General features: G+C 36.3%; 1 protein-coding gene across 6 annotated transcripts in view; it reads left to right on the top strand.

Moving 5' to 3' along the window:
- The window catches only part of ERBB4 (erb-b2 receptor tyrosine kinase 4), a 1,185,936-nt gene that overhangs the window by 840,773 nt on the left and 324,136 nt on the right, over positions 1-21,027 (top strand). For all 6 annotated transcript variants that reach the window (XM_005574181.5, XM_005574179.5, XM_005574182.5 and 3 more), the window contains exons 8-11: positions 9,758-9,871; positions 11,226-11,352; positions 18,002-18,075; positions 19,194-19,284. In XM_005574181.5, coding sequence (XP_005574238.1) covers positions 9,758-9,871; positions 11,226-11,352; positions 18,002-18,075; positions 19,194-19,284 — 406 coding nt within the window. The remainder of the gene's footprint in view (positions 1-9,757; positions 9,872-11,225; positions 11,353-18,001; positions 18,076-19,193; positions 19,285-21,027) is intronic.

Below are 21,027 nucleotides of genomic sequence, written 5' to 3'. Positions count from 1 at the left end.
CACAATCTCCACTCACTGCAACCTCCGTCTCCCAGGTTCAAGCAATTCCCCTGCCTCAGCCTCCTGAGTCGCTGGAATTACAGGCAATGCCACCATGCCCAGCTAATTTTTGTATTTTTAGTAGAGTCTGGGTTCATCAACATGACAAACATATTGGCCAGGCTGTCTTGAACTCCTGATCTCAGGTAATCCACCTGCCTCGGTCTCACAAAGTTCTGGGATTGCAGGCATGAGCCACCGTGCCAGGCCAAAAGGGGTATATTATTTAAAAAGACTTTGAAAACACAATTCTAGTCATTGTTATGTAACATGTTCATATCTACTAAAATAAAAATTGTACTTTGACTTCTTTATGTATATACATAAATATATATGTGTTTCATATGTCTCTTAATTAGCATTTTAAAGTCACAGGCACACTAATGCCAAGACAGCAAAGATTTTGCATCTTAAATATTTTAATATTCACACCAGTCCTTTTCATCTAATAACCTCTTATCTAAAGTCACCCTATATGTCACCATTTACCATCCTTAGAAAACTGAGGGCTTGGCAGTATTGTAGGATGGGGCTAAATGATATTTTCCCTTTTCTTAGACATATATTATATTACTACCTAATGTACTACCTTCAAATTAGGATGCATTTCCCAAAGACAGTCAAACCTATGCCTTCTTGGAGTATTTTTTTTGGTGCTTTCCCTTTATTCAAGTCCTTTAGTTGAAGCCCAAGGGTTGGGTGAGAGCAGAAGTACCAGGTAAATTTGAACTCAAGAATTCCCCTTTTCTTTACTATAGCCTTTATAGTGGTTCACCTGAAAGCTGTCAACTCCAAACTGTAGCAAGTGGCTAAACATGAAGACCTATTGTGTGAAATTACATGACTTGTTTACTTTAAATGTGGTAACTTGCAGTCTTCCTTTCTTAAATTAGTTTATGTATCTCAAACTGCAGGGTAATTTAAAGCACTTCAGTATTTGTCTATGAAAAAATTTAAATCTCTGATGGGCCTGGCTTACATGGCTTGGTTTGCCAAATTGAAGCTTTCTCGGGAAAACAAGGACATTAAGCTTCTAAATGCAGGCCTACATTTCCTAATCCAGATTTCTGAAATTTAAAAACTCCAAAAATACATTTTCTGAAACTCATTTGGCTGCAAAACTTGAATCTAACTGATATAAGGCTAATTATACTACTTGCTCATTCCACTCGGTAGAAATGTGAAAGTGTTTCATTGTAGTGTATTTCCCAAGATGTATTAGTTGGTTCTTATGCTGCTATAAAGAAATACCTGGGGGGCACCCAAGATGGCCAAATAGGAACAGCTCCAGCCTCCAGTTCCCAGCCTGAGTGACACAGAAGATGGGTGATTTCTGCATTTTCAACTGAGGTACCGGGTTCATCTCACTGGGGCATATCAGGCAGTCGGTGCTGGTCAGCGGGTGCAGCCCAACCAGCGAGAGCTGAAGCAGGGCGAGGCATTGCCTCACCTGGGAAGTGCAAAGGGGAAGGGAATTCCTTTTCCTAGTCAAGGGAAACTGAGACACACAACACCTGGAAAATCGGGTAACTCCCACCCTAATACTGTGCTTTACCATGGGTCTTAGCAAACAGCACACCAGGAGATTATATCCCACACCTGGCCCAGAGGGTCCCATGCCCACGGAGCCTCCCTCATTGCTAGCACAGCAGTCTGAGATCTAACTGCAAGGCAGCAGCAAGGCTGGGGGAGGGGCGCCCACCATTGCTGAGGCTTAAGTGGGTAAACAAAGCCTCCTGGAAGCTCGAATTGGGTGGAGCCCCCCTCAGCTCAAGGAGGCCTGCCTGCCTCTTTAGACTCCACCTCTGGGAACAGGGCATAGCTAAACAAAAAGCAGCAGAACCTCTGCAGATGTAAATGTCCCTGTCTGACAGCTTTGAAGAGAGCAGTGGTTCTCCCAGTCTGGAGGTTGAGATCTGAAAACAGACAGACTGCCTGCTCAACTGGGTCCCTGACCCCTGAGTAGCCTAACTGGGAGACATCCCCCACTAGGTACAGAGCAACACCTCACACCTCACATGGCTGGGTACACCTCTGAGATGAAACTTCCAGAGCAAGAATCAGGCAGCAACACTCGCTGTTCAGCAATATTATATCTTCTGCAGCCTCCGCTGCTGATACCCAGGCAAACAGGGTCTGGAGTAGACCTCAAGCACACTCCAACAGACCTGCAGCTGAGGGTCCTGACTGTTAGAAAGAAAACTAACAAACAGAAAGGACACCCACACCAAAACCACATCAGTACGTCACCATCATCAAAGACCAAAGGCAGATAAAACCACAAAGATGGGGAAAAAGCAGTGCAGAAAAGCTGGAAATTCAAAAAATCAGAGCACATCTCCCCCTCCAAAGGAATGCAGCTCATCACCAGCAATGGAACAAAGCTGTACGGAGAATGACTTTGACCAGTTGAGAGAAGAAGGCTTCAGTTGATCAAACTTCTCAGAGCTAAAGGAGGAACTACATACCCAGTGCAAAGAAACTAAAAACCTTGAAAAAAGAATGGAAGAATGGATAACTAGAATAATCAATGCAGAGAATATCATAAACGAACTGATAGAGATGAAAACCATGACACAAGAACTACGTGACAATTTCACAAGCTTCAGTAACCAACTTGATCAACTGGAAGAAAGAGTATCAGTGATTGAAGATAAAATGAATGAAATGAAGCAAGAAGAGAAGTGTAGAGAAAAAAAGAGTAAAAAGAAATGAACAAAGCCTCCAAGAAATATGGGATTATGTGAAAAGACCAAATCTACGTCTGATTGGGATGCCTGAAAGTGAGGGGGAAATGGAACCAAGTTGGAAAACACTTTTCAGGATATCATCCAGAATTTCCCCAACCTAGTAAGGCAGGCCAACATTCAAATTCAGGAAATACAGAGAATGCCACAAAGATACTCCTCGAGAAGAACAACTCCAGAGAGAAAGGTCGGGTTACCCACAAAGGGAAGCCCATCAGACTAACAGCAGATTTCTCAGCAGAAGCTCTCCAAGCCAGAAGAGAGTGGGGGCCAATATTCAACATTCTTAAAGAAAAGAATTTTCAACCCAGAACTTCATATCCAGCCAAACTAAGTTTCATAAGTGAAGGAGAAATAAAATCCTATACGGACAAGCAAATGCTTAGAGATTTTGTCACCACCAGGCCTGCCCTACAAGAGATCCTGAAGGAAGCACTAAACATGGAAAGGAACAACCGGTACCAGCCACTGCAAAAACATGCCAAATTGTAAAGACCATTGATGCTAGGAAGAAACTGTACCAACTAACGAGCAAAATAACCAGCTAATATCATAATGACAGGATCAAGTTCACACATAACAATATTAACCTTAAATGTAAATGGTCTAAAAAGTCCAATTAAAAGACACAGATTATCAAATTGGATATAGAGTCAAGACACATCAGTTTGCTATATTCAGGAGACCCATCTCACATGCAGAGACACACATAGGCTCAAAATAAAGGGATGGAGGAAGATCTACTAAGCAAATGCAAAACAAACAAAAAAAAAAGCAGGGGTTGCAATCCTAGTTTCTGATAAAACAGACTTTAAACCATCAAAGATGAAAAGAGACAAAGAAGGCCATTACATAATGGTAAATTGATCAATTCATCAGAAAGAGCTAACTATCCTAAATATATACGCACCCAATACAGGCGCACCCAGATTCATAAAGCAAGTCCTTAGAGACTTACAAAGAGACTTAGATTCCCATACAATAATAATGGGAGACTTTAACACCCCACTGTCAAATTAGACAGATCAATGAGACAGAAAGTTAGCAAGGATATCCAGGAATTGAACTCAGCTCTGCACCAAGCAGACCTAATAGACATCTATAGAACTCTCCACCCCAAATCAACAGAATATACCTTCTTCTCAGCACTACATCACACTTATTCAAAAATTGACCACAGAGTTGGAAGTAAAGCACTTCTCAGTAAATGTAAAAGAACAGAAATCACAACAAACTGTCTCTCAGACCACAGTGCAATCAAACTAGAACTCAGGACTAAGAAACTCAGTCAAAACCATTAGACTACATGGAAACTGAACAACCTGCTCCTGAATGACTACTGGGTACATAATGAAATGAAGGCAGAAATAAAGATGTTCTTTGAAACCAATGAGAACAAAGATACAACATACCAGAATCTCTGGGACACATTTAAAGCAGTGTGTAGAGGGAAATTTATAGCACTGAATGCCCACAAGAGAAAGCAGGAAAGATCTAAAATTGACACCCTAACATCACAATTAAAAGAACTGGAGAAGCAAGTCAAACACATCCACAAGCTAACAAAAGGCAAGAAATAACTAAGATCAGAGCAGAAATGAAGGAGATAGAGACACAAAAAACCCTCCAAAATATCAATGAATCCAGGAGCTGGTTTTTTGAAAAGATCAACAAAATTGATAGACTGTTAGCAAGACTAATAAATAAGAAAAGAGAGGACAATCAAATAGACACAATAAAAAATGATAAAGGGGATATCACCACCGACCCCACAGAAATACAAACTACCATCAGAGAATACTATAAACACCTCTATGCAAATAAACCAGAAAACCTAGAAGAAATGGATAATTTCCTGGACACTTACACTCTTCCAAGACTAAACCAGGAGGAAGTTGAATCCCTGAATAGACCAATAGCAGGCTCTGAAATTGAGGCAATAATTAATAGCCTACCAACCAAAAAAAGGCCAGGACCAGACGGATTCACAGCCAAATTCTACCAGAGGTACAAGGAGGAGCTGGTACCATTCCTTCTGAAACTATTCCTATCAATAGAGAAAGAGGGAATCCTCCCTAACTCATTTTATGAGGCCAACATCATCCTGATACCAAAGCCTGGCAGAGACACAACAAAAAAAGAGAATTTTAGACCAATATCCCTGATGAACCTCGATGCAAAAGTCCTCAATAAAATACTGGCAAACTGAATCCAGCAGCACATCAAAAAGCTTATCCACCATGATCAAGTGGGCTTCATCCCTGGGATGCAAGTCTGGTTCAACATACGCAAATCAATAAACGTAATCCAGCATATAAACAGAACCAAAGACAAAAACCACATGATTATCTCAATAGATGCAGAAAAGGCCTTTGATGAAATTCAATAGCCCTTCATGCTTAAAAGTCTCAATAAATTCGGTATTGATGGAACATATCTCAAAATAATAAGAGCTATTTATGACAAACCCATAGCCAATATCATACTGAATGGGCAAAAACTGGAAGCATTCCCTTTGAAAACTGGCACAAGACAGGGATGCCTTCTCTCACCACTCCTATTCAACATAGTGTTGGAAGTTTTGGGTAGGGCAATCAGGCAAGAGAAAGAAATAATGGGTATTCAGTTAGGAAAAGAATAAGTCAAATTGTCTCTGTTTGCAGATGACATGATTGTATATTTAGAAAACCCCATCATCTCAGCCCCAAATCTCCTTAAGCTGATAAGCAACTTCAGCAAAGTCTCAGGATACAAAATCAATGTACAAAAATCACAAGCATTCTTATACACCAGTAACAGACAAACGGAGAGCCAAATCATGAATGAACTCCCATTAACAATAGCTTCAAAGAGAATAAAATACTTAGGAATCCAACTTACAAGGGATGAAAGGACCTCTTCAAAGAGAACTACAAACCACTGCTTAGTGAAATAAAAGAGGACACAAACAAATGGAAGAATATACCATGCTCATGGATAGGAATAATCAATATCATGAAAATGGCCATACTGCGCAAGGTAATTTATAGATTCAAGGCCATCCCCATAAAGCTACCAATGACTTTCTTCACAGAATTGGAAAAAACTACTTTAAAGTTCATATGGAACCAAAAAACAGCTCGCATTGCCAAGACAATCCTAAGCCAAAAGAACAAAGCTGGAGGCATCACGCTACCTCACTTCAAACTACACTACAACGCTACAGTAACCAAAACAACATGGTACTGGTACCAAAACAGAGATAGAGACCAATGAAACAGAACGGAGCCCTCAGAAATAATACCACATATCTACAGCCATCTGATCTTTGACAAACCTGACAAAAACAAGAAATGGGGAAAGGATTCCCTATTTAATAAATGGTGCTGGTAAAATTGACTAGCCATAAGTAGAAATAATACCACACATCTACAGCCATCTGATCTTTGACAAACCTGACAAAAACAAGAAATGGGGAAAGGATTCGCTATTTATTAAATAGTGCTGGGAAAATTGGCTAGCCATAAGTAGAAAGCTGAAACTGGATCCTTTCCTTACTCCTTATACGAAAATTAATTCAAGATGGATTAGAGACTTAAATGTTAGACCTAAAACCATAAAAACCCTAGAAGAAAACCTAGGTAATACCATTCAGGACATAGGCATGGGCAAGGACTTCATGTCTAAAACAGCAAAAGCAGTGGCAACAAAAGCCAAAAGCCAAAATCGACAAATGGGATCTCATTAAACTAAAGAGCTTCTGCACAGCAAAAAAAACTACCATCAGAATGAACAGGCAACTGACAGAATGGGAGAAAATTTTTGCAATCTACTCATCTGACAAAGAGCTAATATCCAGAACCCATAAAGAATTCAATCAAATTTACAAGAAAAAAACAAACAACCCCATGAAAAAGTGGGCAAAGGATATGAACAGACACTTCTCAACCGAAGACATTCATACGGCCTACAGACACATGAAAAAATGCTCATCATCACTCGCCATCAGAGAAATACAAATCAAAACCACAATGAGATACCATCTCACACTAGTTAGAATGGCAATCATTAAAAAGTCAGGAAACAACAGGTGCTGGAGAGGATGTGGTGGGACTGTAAACTAGTTAAACAGTGTTTTACACTGTTGGTGGGACTGTAAACTAGTTAAACCATTGTGGAAAACAGTGTGGCAATTCCTCAAGGATCTAGAACTAGAAATACCATTTGACTCAGCCATCCCATTACTGGGGATATACCCAAAGGATTATAAATCATGCTGCTATAAAGACACATGCACATGTATGTTTATTGTGGCACTATTCACAATAGCAAAGACTTGGAATCAACCCAAATGTCCATCAGTGACAGACTGGATTAAGAAAATGTGGCACATATACACCATGGAATACTAGGCAGCCATAAAAAAGGATGAGTTTGTGTCTTTTGTAGGGACATGGATGCAGCTGGAAACCGTCATTCTCAGCAAACTATCACAAGAACAGAAAACCAAACACCGCATCGCGTGTTCTCACTCACAGGTGGGAATTGAACAATGAGATCACTTGGACACAGGAAGAGGAACATCACACACCAGGTCCTATTGTGGGGAGCGGGGAGGGGCGAGAGATAGCATTAGGAGATATACCTAATGTAAATGACGAGTTAATGGGTGCAGCACACCAACATGGCACAAGTATACATATGTAACAAACCTGCACATTGTGCACATGTACTCTAGAACTTAAAGTATAACAAAAAAAAAAAAGAAATACCTGTGACTGGGTAATTGATAAACAAAAGAAGTACAATTGGCTCATGGTTCTGCAGGCTGTACAGGACACCCTGAGGAGAGCTCCGGAAACTTTCAATCACAGTGAAGGTGAAGGGAAAGCAAGTATGTCTTCCATGGCTGGAGCAGAAGGAAGAGAGGGGCAGGAAGTGTTACACACTTTTAAACAACCAGATCTCATGCTAACTCACTCTTGTCACGACAACACCAAGGAGGATGGTGTTAAACCATGAGAAGCCGCCCCCATGATTCACTCACCTCCCTCCAGGTCCCACCTCCAATACTGGGGTTATAATTTTACATGAGATTTGGCTGGGGACACAGATCCAAACCATATCACCAGACCTGGAACAAAGAATGGCTATTTAATATCGTGTACGCACCTGTTGCAGGTTGGGTTCCCCTGAGATAGAAATTAGGTTATGATAAGGAGCAGTCTCAAAATCAACACTTTTTGGAGAAGGGAAGAAAGCAAGATCAGACTTTGATATCATGCCAACAAAGTGCCTCTTTGTTGTGGTGGAGGCTTTCATGTGGATGTTGACTTGGAATACAAATTTCTCCATACTTTGTACCCACTTCCATGGATTCTCACATATCTCTTTGACCCAGATTCTCTTTCTTCTCAAGTTTTCCAGTATTTCTTCTCTCAGGATAAGCTCATGAGTTCATATATATTCTAAGGTCAAGCAACTTCTCTTTTCATACAAAATGAGTAATCAGTTTTGCTACCAAAAATTATGCCTGTTGGTAAGATTTTCTCTTGTCTCTGTGTTTCAAGTCCACTCATAGGTGAGACCGCAGACAGAGAAGCTGCCATCCATTTTCAGCTAGTATCCACATGCCTAGTCTAGTTCGTGTCTTACTCTGTTAGTTTTTCTTAAGTGCCTTCTCTCAGCCCCCACAAACCATAGGTATGACCTGACTGAGAGGGACCAGCTCAGAGGTGGATGGCGTTGGGGGGTCTTAACCATTTGCTTATGCAGTTTACTTGTGCTTCTGCCCCTGCTTATATCCTACTTTAATTTTACAATGGATTGCTATTGGACCTGCCCAATATGATGACATTGTAACATTATAGCAAAACCCTATTCATAATAGGCAATTCTGGCTACAAGGTCTGACCCAAGACCCACCTCTACCAGGACCCAGAAGCACGTCAAAAGCTGTTTATTAAATGGTGTACTATCCTATGCTACAGGTGGCATAGCTTAGCTCTAAAAACCTAGAAGTCTCTGTTGTGATTTTCTGATGAAATTTGCCATAAAACTACATGGCATATTTTCGCACTGTAGATGCTTCCAATATTGAGCCTCTTGTGTTTTATGGCCCAAGTAGCAAAACTGCTTGCACCACAGCCTAGATCTACATCATATGCCTTTTCTGCTTTGCGCACCCCTCAACGCTGTAAGCATTCCACAACATTGCATATTGTGCCAGAGCAATATTCCCAGGCATGGAAGGATGCTACTTTTAAAACCAGAGTGGCCTAGCAGGTATTGATTGTGTTTCCATTTATTGTGAGAGCCTTTAGATGCAACAATTTGTCCTTTATTTTGGAGGGGATGTTCTGGCATATCCCAGGTCACTGGACTCCTAGACATTTAATCCAAGTATTGAGTAACAAAATGCTCCTTGTCTATTTGATGTACCTTTTCCAAAGTGCTACCCTTTCCAATTTTATTTTGTTTCTTCGTGTAAAAATATGAGAAAGTTTTTGTGGCACTCCATTGAAAAATAGAACACATTTTAAGCATTTTCTCCTTGATGTGAAGTGTACTCTCTTAATCCAAGGCAGTTCAACTTAAGCTTCATTTATGCTTCATGAACTTGAAGTATTTTTAGTCTTTAAAGTTGCATCATGTCATGAAATGAAGTGGAACTATTGAAACACGCAAGCTAAATGTCATGTAGTTTCCTAAGCATATAAAAGAAATCTAGTCTATCTTGGGGGCAATTCAGGTTGTGGAGCAGTAACCAAGCAAGTACTAGTTGATGTTAACACACATTGCATTTGACTGGAAATACGATTTCAGGTTGAGATATTTAAACAAAGAGTTGTTTAAGGGGAAGATACATAAACACTATCAATGAAGCTAATCATTTCCAAACCATAAAATATCTTGTTTTGAACTTGTTTGCTGAATGTTAACATTAATGCTTATTTTACCTTTTTTTTTTTTTTTAAATAAAAAAAAAACAGATAACTTTGTGGTAGATTCCAGTTCTTGTGTGCGTGCCTGCCCTAGTTCCAAGATGGAAGTAGAAGAAAATGGGATTAAAATGTGTAAACCTTGCACTGACATTTGCCCAAAAGGTGAGTGGTAGCTCAGATTATTTAGTTAGAACTGGGCCTATATAACAAGGTTTTTAATTCAATTTTAAGTGTACCAACTTTTTAATATAAACCCACTCTCACAACCAAAACCTGCCTACACATGCTTTCCATAATTTTGGACAGTCACTCAAAATATGAACTTTTATAGCACTGTATATTATTGAGTTTGAATTATATCTACTAAAATGGTCCAGAAAAAAATTCAGGTGTAACACTGATAGGAACTCAGTTACATGTTATTCTGTCAATAGGAAATCTTAAAAGCTTTGTTAAAAAACAAGAGTTCACATGGTTATGTTGGCATCACAACACATATTAGTTGCTTGGCACTGTATACAAATTTATCTGCTAAGCATAAAAAGTGATGCATAGGGACCTGAAAGTTACTCTCCAGATCTTAAAAATATATTTGGAAAGATGAGATCTATGAAATGACAGGGAACTTTAACATAAGTTTAAAATAAATATATCAGATAATTCATGCCATAGAATTCTAGTGGAGGAAGGAATCTCTTCCAGCTGTGTGTAGTCTAAATCCTCACCAGAATGAAACCTAAATTAAGCCAGATGAAAATATAGTCTAAATCTCAGGAATGTTGTTAAAGTTTTCAAGGTATCAGGGAGTGCCTTAGAAAAGGACAAACTCCAGACTTACTTTACATGGTCTTTTCTCTCTTTCTCTCTGTTTTTTCCTTATCCCCTCTATTTCTCTATACACCACCCCGCGCCCCCCCCCCACACAAAAGTTGTTTTGTTTGTTTGTTTAAATTAGAAGCTTCAGAAAGCATGTTCAATTTAAGCATAAATATTTGAATGGCCCTTGATTTTGGTTATAATTCACATCATTAGACTCTTTATTTACATATATTCTCCATTAGACCACTGTTTTTAAAATTGCAAGTTGTAGAGCATTAGTATGTAAGCCATGAAATTATTTTACTAAAGTTACCAGCATTTCAAAATCATTAAAAATGATATTTTCAAATAAAGTAGAAAATAGATAATTTTATGTTGCTAGGAGGAGTATTGATTGATAAAATTTCTGTTAAACTTATGTATGTGTTGTGTGTGTATACTAGGTCTTGATATAAAATGTAATTTCTATGATGAGTCATGGTCATTCGATTTTAATGCAGGGACAAGTTTTTAAAGCAGAACCAGTAGTGAATGTTGAATGAATGAATAATTATTTTACTTTTTAGAAAACAAAATTTGTAATATATTTTTATATGTTGCAATTAAAAATACTCTGCTATTTTACAATGACGATGCAATGATTTATTGGCCAAAAATAAGTTTCTCAGTCCCCTAACTCTGAGTCTTGTTTCTACAGCTTGTGATGGCATTGGCACAGGATCATTGATGTCAGCTCAGACTGTGGATTCCAGTAACATTGACAAATTCATAAACTGTACCAAGATCAATGGGAATTTGATCTTTCTAGTCACTGGTATTCACGGGTCAGTATTACATTTTTGTGCAAGCTATTTTACAAAGTGTAGAGGAAACTGAAGAGATTCTTTAGTTGTGTTTATTTGATTCTTCTGGAACCTGAAGAGTTTCACCTTTCATTAATGCTCCTCAAAACAAAAGCAAGGGCCTGATTTCACCAGTAATGGCAGTATAATATAGTATAATGACATTATAGTATAATGAAAGTATAATGACATTCCAAAATACCTGTTTTGGAATGTGCTCAAATTTTAGTTTGGTGACTATTTAAGGTTGAAAATATAAATTTGTATTTAAACTAAATTATGTTTTAGGATATTCTCCTCAAATCCACAGTTTTCAGCAAGCTTGACTTATTTTTAGATATGTTTAGAGGAAAATTCATTCAAACTTCTAACTGATTCGTGAGAAAACATGAATTAATATCCTTTAAAATGTCTCACATAAAACTAATCAGTAAGTTGAAATTCCCCTGAGCTTCTTCCAGAAATTCTTTGTCCTGATGTCCTGATGTATTATTTTTGTCTTTTTTCCCTTAAGTTGGGAAGTTAGCACCACTGTGAGAGATGCTGCTAAATGAGTTTCATTTTGGTAATAAAAATTGTAACGTGATTTATCTGGGCTCCTTCATTACAGAATCCCCTGCTGGTTTTAACTGGAAAACAAACGTGTTTGCATTCTTTGAATGTCAGTATTTTAACATTGTATGTTATCTGTTTGTCTATATTACTACTTAATCCCTAAATATTAGCGCTGCAGGCTACAGATAAAGAATATCTCTCATATGTTTCAATTCAAAATCTTACTCTGAACATATATCAGATCATTTCTAAAAGCAAACTAATTTAACATAATATGAATAAATATGTCCAAATGGGAATGGCAAGAACAATAGAACAAAGTGTTTCTTTTCATTCAAATCAATTATTTGCATTATTGCTAAATATTTGTTTATTTTAATAGGTAGCTTTTAATACGGTCCCATGTTAGATAGCATAATAGTATGTGTGCAGCTGCCACCCCATAATTGTTGTATCTGTCTTAAGAAACGTTTTTTGTTCTTTTGTTTTTTTGTTTTTACTTACGTTTTAAAATGTATAGACTTGGTAATTCTCAGCCCATATTCCTACATGGCAACAATTTGTTGGAACTGCGTAGCCATATTAATCAGTTATCACGCTGTTAATAAAGACACACCCGAGACTGGGTAATTTACAAAGAAAAAAGAGGTTTGGTGGACTCACAGTCCCACATGGCTGGGGAGGCCTCACAATCATGATGGAAGGCAAAGGAGGAGAAATGCATGTCATACATGGTGGCAGGCAAGAGACGGTTTGTGTAGGGGAGCTCCCCTGTAGAAAACCATCAGATCTCGTGAGACTTATTCACTATCATGAGAACAGCATGGGAAAGACCCACCCCCATGATTCAGTTACATCCCACTGGGTCCCTCCCACAACATGTGGGAATTGTAGGAGCTACAATTCAATGTGATATTTTGATGAGGACACAGGCAAAGCATATCAGTAGCACTAGTCATTTTGAGATGGGACACACTTAATCAACTTTACCATAGTCCGCACTGGCCTTCCGAATCCATTTACATTGCTGTCTTACCCTCCTTTCCCTATTGCATAGGAGACCTGGTACAATATTTAGGTGCTTCTTCATAATTTAATGCATCTATTTAATAAAGCAATATACCCACAATTTGACTATGTTTAAAACCAAATATCACATGAATGTAAGATTACATTATGCTGATAATGTCTTCTGAGAAATAAGAAGATAGAGCCACTTTGACTCACATTGCCTACTTTCACCTGGAAATAATAAATGAATTAGCCTCAAGCCTTTCACTATGGGGAATGATTTGAAATCATATTCACATGAACTGCATTAGACAAGTTGTTTTTATCCTTATCGGGCCCAACATTCCGCTTTTATATATTAAAAAATTGCCACTTTTCAATTCTGAAATAAAATTTATAGATAATGTAACCTAAATATATATATATATATTTAATTATTATAATTCTTTAGTTGTAATTTTAAAAAAATACAAAAAAAGTAAGGTACAATAAAATAAGTATTGTTAGGGGAATGCCCAGTTTCCAATTATATAAAAGTTTGAATTTATGAAAAATGAGATTAGAAGACATTTTTGTGTAAGAAGTACCAGGAAATAAAAAGCAGAGGAACAACTGACCACTGGAAGAGAAAACCACTAGCCAGACACATTGTTATATGACAAAAGAAAGAGGGAAATGACTTTCATTGAAATTGGAGTAAATTGCTTCTCGACTTTTTGGCTAAGATCAAGTGAAATTGGAGCAACACGACTAGGGAATTATACCTGGCCAGAGTATAACCAAGCATGAAGTTTGCACATATGAGGTCCTAAATGTCTAGTAGGACATTTTAAGGTTGTATAAAACATGATGCAATCCTTTGATTTAAGAGAAATTAACAACCTTATGATAAACCCTGTAAACTACAGGATCCACCAGTCTCTGTTACAACTGAAGCAGCTCTACAGATGTGCCAACTTCCTGTTAGTGGGGTGATGCTGCCCCCAGTGAGAAATACTGCAAGAATTCTGTGACAGTAGAAAGATTGCAGACCACCAAAAGTGACCTGCTAAGGCTAAAATTCTTAAAGATAAAACATGGGTAGGAAGGTTTCAAAAATATTTTATTTAGTGAGGTTCAGATTATTTTAGTCTTGGTTCATCATAGAACATAATTATTAAATCTCTAGATATCTACTAGTTATAAAATGACTCTCTCTCTATATATATATAATATGTAGCCATATATATATATTCACCTCTGGCCCAGAGTGGAGGAATGTTTAATAAATAAATGTAATAAAAAATGGAAACAGGTAGTCCAATGAATAAAAATGCATCAGGCAATAAGGAGCGTGCATTTCCAAGTTTATTGGAAGAATACTACGTTAGACTAACCCTGACTTCTAAGGAGAAAAATATTGCTCATTCATCCAGGTGAAAAATTACTTATGGAAAATCAACTTACATGGATTAGAAGTAGAAAAGTAAACCAAGTTTGTCTCAAGCATAAACTTAGAAAATGAGAGTTGGAATTTCTTCTTGGACAATTGGATCCAGAGCAGATTGGAATGTGATTTGTATCTCCACCATGGAGGATTTGCGTTGAATTGGGTGGCTTTCTCTCACGTCAAACACTAGGTTTCCTCCAATAAAAAACTTGAGAAATGGATTAACAATAAATACCTATTTCGTATGATTATTGTGGTGATTAAAAACAAAAGTTGTTTTGAATTGCTCAGCGCAGTGCCTGGCATATTGTAAAACCTTAACAAATGGTATCAAATAGAAGGTTGGAAGTGTGGGGAAAGAGGGAAAGATACTGAGAGAGAGAGAGAGAAGGATGAGAACAGAGAGAAATGAAAATCAATAAAAAACAAAACAAGAGGAGGAGAAGACAGTGCAGAGAAATGAAAATCAATAAAAAACAAAACAAGAGGAGAAGAAGACAGTGCAAAAGAAAAATCGCAGTGCCTATGTCTCGTTTATAGCACAGCATGTTGTGCAACAAATATTAATTTTATAGACTTGATTATAGTCTTATATAGACTTTTGGAAACCAAATAAAGGCAAAATTTTCCTTATGATGAGTCATGGTTCTTAGTTTAGATGATTATTTGTCCTTGATGATAGCACTTATACCTGGAATATTTAAAATTATAATTATAATTGGGTCTCAAGCATAATTTATAAGGTATTTTCCAGGACAAACATATAAATGAATTATGATGTATTCTTTATTCTCACTGTCATGCCAGCATGAAACATATATTCTGAAGCCTTTCTCTTTCATCTGAGGAAAGTATGGCTATAGAGTTAATTCAGTAGACTTAGACATGTTATATATGTGTAGATACAAGTATGGTCATGAATGTAATTTGTGTGTGTGTATGTTTGTGTGTGTAAGCACAGAGATATTTTAAAGGTGAACAATACAGAGTATTATAAGCAGAAAACTTGCAATGAATTAAAGAAATGTTTTACCTCACTTAATTTCCATTACCCGCAGTATTTTACTAACTAGCTCTTAATAAGATCGTATGGTTTAATTAAAATAGCTGAGATGTTTTTAACTAATAAAATGCAAAAATAACAATTTAATGAGGTTGTTATGCTTTTTAAAAATAAGTTGCTCCATAAAAGATGGCAATTTATCAATTAAAATTTTAATATATAATTGGGCTCAAGAAAGTTAATTGGCAAGTTTAGTTTACAGTACAATAGTACCGTTGCCAGAAATAGTAGTAGGTACTCATTGTCTTATTTAGGATGGGAACTGCAGGAAAGTGTAGTGCTTAGGGTTATCATTAGGAAAACTTTTCCTTCATGTTTTGTTATGTTTTACACTGTTGATGGGCATGTGCTTAGAGTAACAAAATACTCACCAAATAAGCATGTTCATGCTGTGTCACAATGAGACACTGGCAAGAAAGGGTTTACATGGTAGACTGCAATGGTGATAGACAATGGAAGAGAAATAATAAGCTTGATGATAAAACAAAGTGATTTCAGTGGAAATGAAAATATGTTTCTCTGTCTTTCTCCTGAGCTTTATTTTGGATCACCAAACACAATGACAGGATAGACATAACGTTCTTTTGCATGGCTCTGAATTTAGTTAGGAAAGTTAATTGTTTTAAAGTACTATGTATTTCAAGTGGCTACAGGATGCAACTCCCAAGACATACTTTGAAGTCAGTGAGTGGAATTCTGTCAACTTATTTTACAAGAGTCCTGAATCTCTAAAATTAACTGTATAAAATATCTGTGGTCTGTTGGGCTTCATGTTAACATTCCGGAATTCATTTCATTCCCGGTAACATAGAAGTGTTCTCAGTAAAGGTTTGGACTGACCCCGTTATTGTGTGCTTGCCCTGAATTTTGAGTCTTTCTCAATAAAGGCAGAATATTTGATTATATGACCTGAGCTGTTCTATACACTGCTTTTCATCAAAGAACAAATGTTGAAAGCTCATTCTTGTACTGCAGAGCTGATATTTCCTCTGTATACAAAATTCTTTGCACATTAAAAAGTGAAGGCAACAGTTTTCCTACATGATACACTTCATTTTTGGCTTCATATTCATCGAAAGCATAGTTATTTGTTCCATATATCTTTGCTTGTAAATAGAGAAAGTTTGCTAGAACGTTTAATTGAGACTTTAAGCTTTTGTGAGATATTAATATGACATTGAGAAAATTTTAATCAATAGTTTATGTGTGAATTATAGGGAAACACATTTTTAGTGTTTCTCCAACCTCAGCAATATCCAGTATTTGAGCCTAGTATAAAGTACTCCATGTTAAACTAGCAGTACATTGTATTGATTGCACTTCTTGGTTTGAAACAGTAATTTAATCAAGCAAATTTTTTTAAAGATGTGGAATGGTTTGCAGTAGAGAAGAATATGCTGATGAACCAAGTTCAGAAAGGCAGTATAAGGTGGTTCCAGAGATCAAGTTGCTGGAACTGATACTCTTTTCAAGACTTGAATGCTGGCATGAATAAATGCCAATGGATTCAGACACAAATCCTCAGGACATAGGCCATATGCCTATCTGTTTGTCAGGCGATTATGGAGCATGTTGATTGATAGCCCTATTAAGGCTACTTAGAGTGGATCACTAGTGGTTATTCACCCTACCGAAAAGGAATGTTCTCAGAGACCGGTAAAAGAAGAGATATCTACAGTAAGAATAAAATTTGTTTGACTGCTACAGGTAGATACATACTTCTAAAAAAGCCTAAGATCACTGTTCTTAGAAGTTTTGACCTATCTTGAAGAAGCAGCCAATGGATAAAATTTAATCTCTCTGTAAATGATATATGTTAATATGAGGTGTCTACCTAGGATAGCACGAAATGTCTTTTAATGTAATAAAATTTTAAAACTTACTGTGGATTTCTTAAAAATAAAAAACAAAACTGGAAGTCTTACTTGAATTCATATACATGGAAGCGAATAGTTCCTGTGTTATAAACGTGAATATGAATAAGCTAGATAGGAACAAGATGGTTCTAAGTAATCTGTATGAAGAGATACTTTTGGACAATGTCATAAATATTATGAAAATTCATGAGTAGATAAATGTAGAGCTACAGAAGAAAAAAATGTCAATTTTATCTGTGCTTGTTTCTATCCTTCTTATGAATTCCAGGTACTATTAGCAATGTATACTTCTTTGAGGAGCAGAAATACCAGTTGTTCTCACTATAATATAATTTATTTCTAGACTATATATATTCTTCCAAATCAATAATAAACTTTTAAAACAAAGCAATGTCAAGTGGTTCATACATGAACTTGCTATCTTTGAGAATTTCATCAGAATAGTTCAATCTGAATAATCTTATAGATCTAGAATAGGCTTTGATGAAAATCTCATATTTTGTGACATCAAAAATGTCCACAAAACACCTACTATTCCTCCTCCACATCTAGCACAGATTAATTTAGACATGCATTGATAACGCCCCTATTGCTAATTAAAATTAAATTAGAATAAAATAACTACTGTCACATTTCTCATATTTTCACTCCTTTATTAAAATTTAAATTTGGCTATGTTTCTTCTTGATTTTCTAGGGACCCTTACAATGCAATTGAAGCCATAGACCCAGAGAAACTGAATGTCTTTCGGACAGTCAGAGAGATAACAGGTAATTTTTTAAACTGCAACTGTTGTGCTATGAACAACGTAATTTTAAAAAAAAATTGCATAAGATTGGCTGGGCACAGTGGCTCACTCCTGTAATCCCAGCACTTTGAGAAGTCAAGGCGGGTGGATCACGAGATCAGGAGATTGAGACCATCCTGGCCAACATGGTGAAACCCTGTCTCTACTAAAAATACAAAAATTAGCTGGGTGTGGTGGTGCGTGCCTGTAATCCCAGCCACTCAGGAGGCTGAGGCAGGAAAATTGCTTGAACCCAGGAGGTGGAGATTGCAGTGAGCCAAGATCACGCCGCTGCACTCCACCCTGGCAATAGAGTGAGACTCCATCACAAAATAACAACAAAAAAGAAAACAAAACAGAAAAAGTTACATAAGATTGGAATCAGCAACTAATTTTCAAAGCAGATTTTAGTTTGTAAAAACTCGTATTATTTTTAAAGATGGTATTAGCTTTTATGCATATTTTGAAAGCCCATGGAATTACAAAATGAGTGTCTTTGAAAGTCTGACATTACAACTCTTGCAAGTGTCAACTGATCTTTGAACCCATGTTTTTCTGTTTACTTCTTCAAAAGAAGTACTCTTGAACATGGATAACATGTAGCATTTATTTAGCACATATATATTAAGCCTGTAATGTGTTCAACATTGTCTTAGTGGGTAATATGGGGCCCATAGATATGAATCAGACATGGACTTACCGTAAAATAATGCAAAATCTAATGAGAAAGGTTAGATACGTATATAAATGTCTTAGAATATAAGGGTGACACTGATATCGTAAGTATACAGATGAAGAGGTAAAAGATTTCGGAGAAATTGAAACTATATTTTTCTCTTCATCTAGTTAGACTACATTCTTGCATTTATAAGAATAAATCAAATTGAGTCATTGAAACCTTTCAACATATAAAGTTTTACCGGGTAAGAGACTCAATCTTGGAAGAATACATACGTAATAGAGTGCTTCAAAAATAGAAATGTTCACTACTCCTTTCTCACTTCCCACCTTTCAACATGTTTTCACCATATTTCAAGAAAAATCAGCACTAATACTAAGACAATGATATTCTGATTTATTTTTACTACTCTTCACTTGTAGGTTTCCTGAACATACAGTCATGGCCGCCAAACATGACTGATTTCAGTGTTTTTTCTAACCTAGTGACCATTGGTGGAAGAGTACTCTATAGGTAAGTGGATATGTTTAAAGTTGCAGGTCTCACAGATTTCAAGAGGAGCATCGTCTGGGCATTAAGTCAAAACCATCACTCTTATTGATTTACTGATTCTGGGGAAATCATGCTTCCATCCTTATTTCCAAAGATAAGCTCATTGAAAATACCTCCAATGATGGTATGAAGTATTACAGAATACATAGTTTGATTTTTTCAATTGTCTGTCACTCAAAATAATATTAGTATTTTGCAAGTATGGGGTGCAAGATATGAACAATTAATGAAACTTTCTTTTTTATCAGATGTTATCATAACTAAAAGATAAGAGTTGTGTGACTTGGTAATGGCTCGGGTGTATAGGATACACATGCTGTTGTGCCAGGAGATTCTGTTCTTGTCTCTGGTGCTATAATTTGAACTACACATCACAGGGCTGATGTTTTAGGAACAGGTCCGCCATTCTACATGTTCTGCTGGTTAATAAATGGACAAGAAAATTCAGGTTTAGAAGGACATTGATAAAATTATAATGTCAATAATTTAAATTCACATTATAAGAGTAAATAACAGGTTTCTTCAATGTCATCTGTATGACGTTCTTATTTATGAGCAATTAAAAGTCAATTTACATAAGAATTTTTAAAATTTGTTTACTTAAGTTCAAAATATCTCCAAAATTAATATCATCATTGATTTTATAATAATGTTTTATAAAAAGTACATTGAATTTCACTATTAAAATTTAAAAGTTATATTTATAAGAGGTTTTAAAAATGTAAAGGAAAAAGGAGCTTAATAAGAAAGGATAGTCAAGAGATACAATCTATTAAAGTGCTATATGTAAACAACTTTTACTATCCATTGAATAAATATTATAAGCCAATCGAGACATTGTGCTAACATTGTAATCAACAACTCAAGATAGTTATGATGGGGACAAAATTTGAGAGAAAGAGCTGCATCTTGGTCTTTATCATTGAGCATACACACACACAAACACACACACACACACACATTCTGACAACCATGGAAGATAAATCTAAATATTAACAGCAAAGAATATTTAAAACTAAAAATAAAAGTGGAAAGCATTGATCTCCAAAATGTAAAATAATATTCATTAACTGATTGAAATATGGGAAGCATGTTTATGCTTTAGAGAATGGAAAAGTAAATAAGTAAAAAAAGAAAATAAGTAAAAAAGTAAATAATTACAATAATGTGGATTATATTAAAATAAAAGTAGTTTCCTTGATTTTTCAATCGTCAGTCACTCAAAGTAATATTAGTATTTTCCAAGCATGGAGTGCATGATGTGAGCAATTCTAAACAGGGTAGTTGTTATTTAACTTTTAGAGACCTTTTCCCCAGATACCCAAGGCATCTGAGTTTGTTTTCTTTTTCTAATTTTAGTTTAGTTTTATTCTTTACTTTTTACCGTCTCCTAACCTTACTTACACATGCCTCAATTATTACAGTTCTGGTGTCTGAGGTATTAAAGTAAAGCTAAATACCTATAATCATTTTCTGAAATTATTTAGACATACTCTGAAAGTATGTCTATATGTCTAAATCTATTACATAAAAAGGAATTAATGTCTTACTTTGAGTAGATGAACGATTGTTTTATAAACACTTCTTTAGTGTTAATACAGGATTTCATCATTGAACAATGTAAAGTTAAGGCTTGGGGTGGGAAGATAGTGAGCAGATATTTCAGTGGTAAATATATACACAGAGATACACTGCCAATATGCA

This window comes from Macaca fascicularis, chromosome 12 (genome assembly GCF_037993035.2).
Source record: "Macaca fascicularis isolate 582-1 chromosome 12, T2T-MFA8v1.1".
Lineage (NCBI taxonomy): Eukaryota > Metazoa > Chordata > Mammalia > Primates > Cercopithecidae > Macaca > Macaca fascicularis.
Note: the sequence above shows the minus strand (reverse complement) of the source record. Positions and strands in the feature narration are given on the sequence as shown.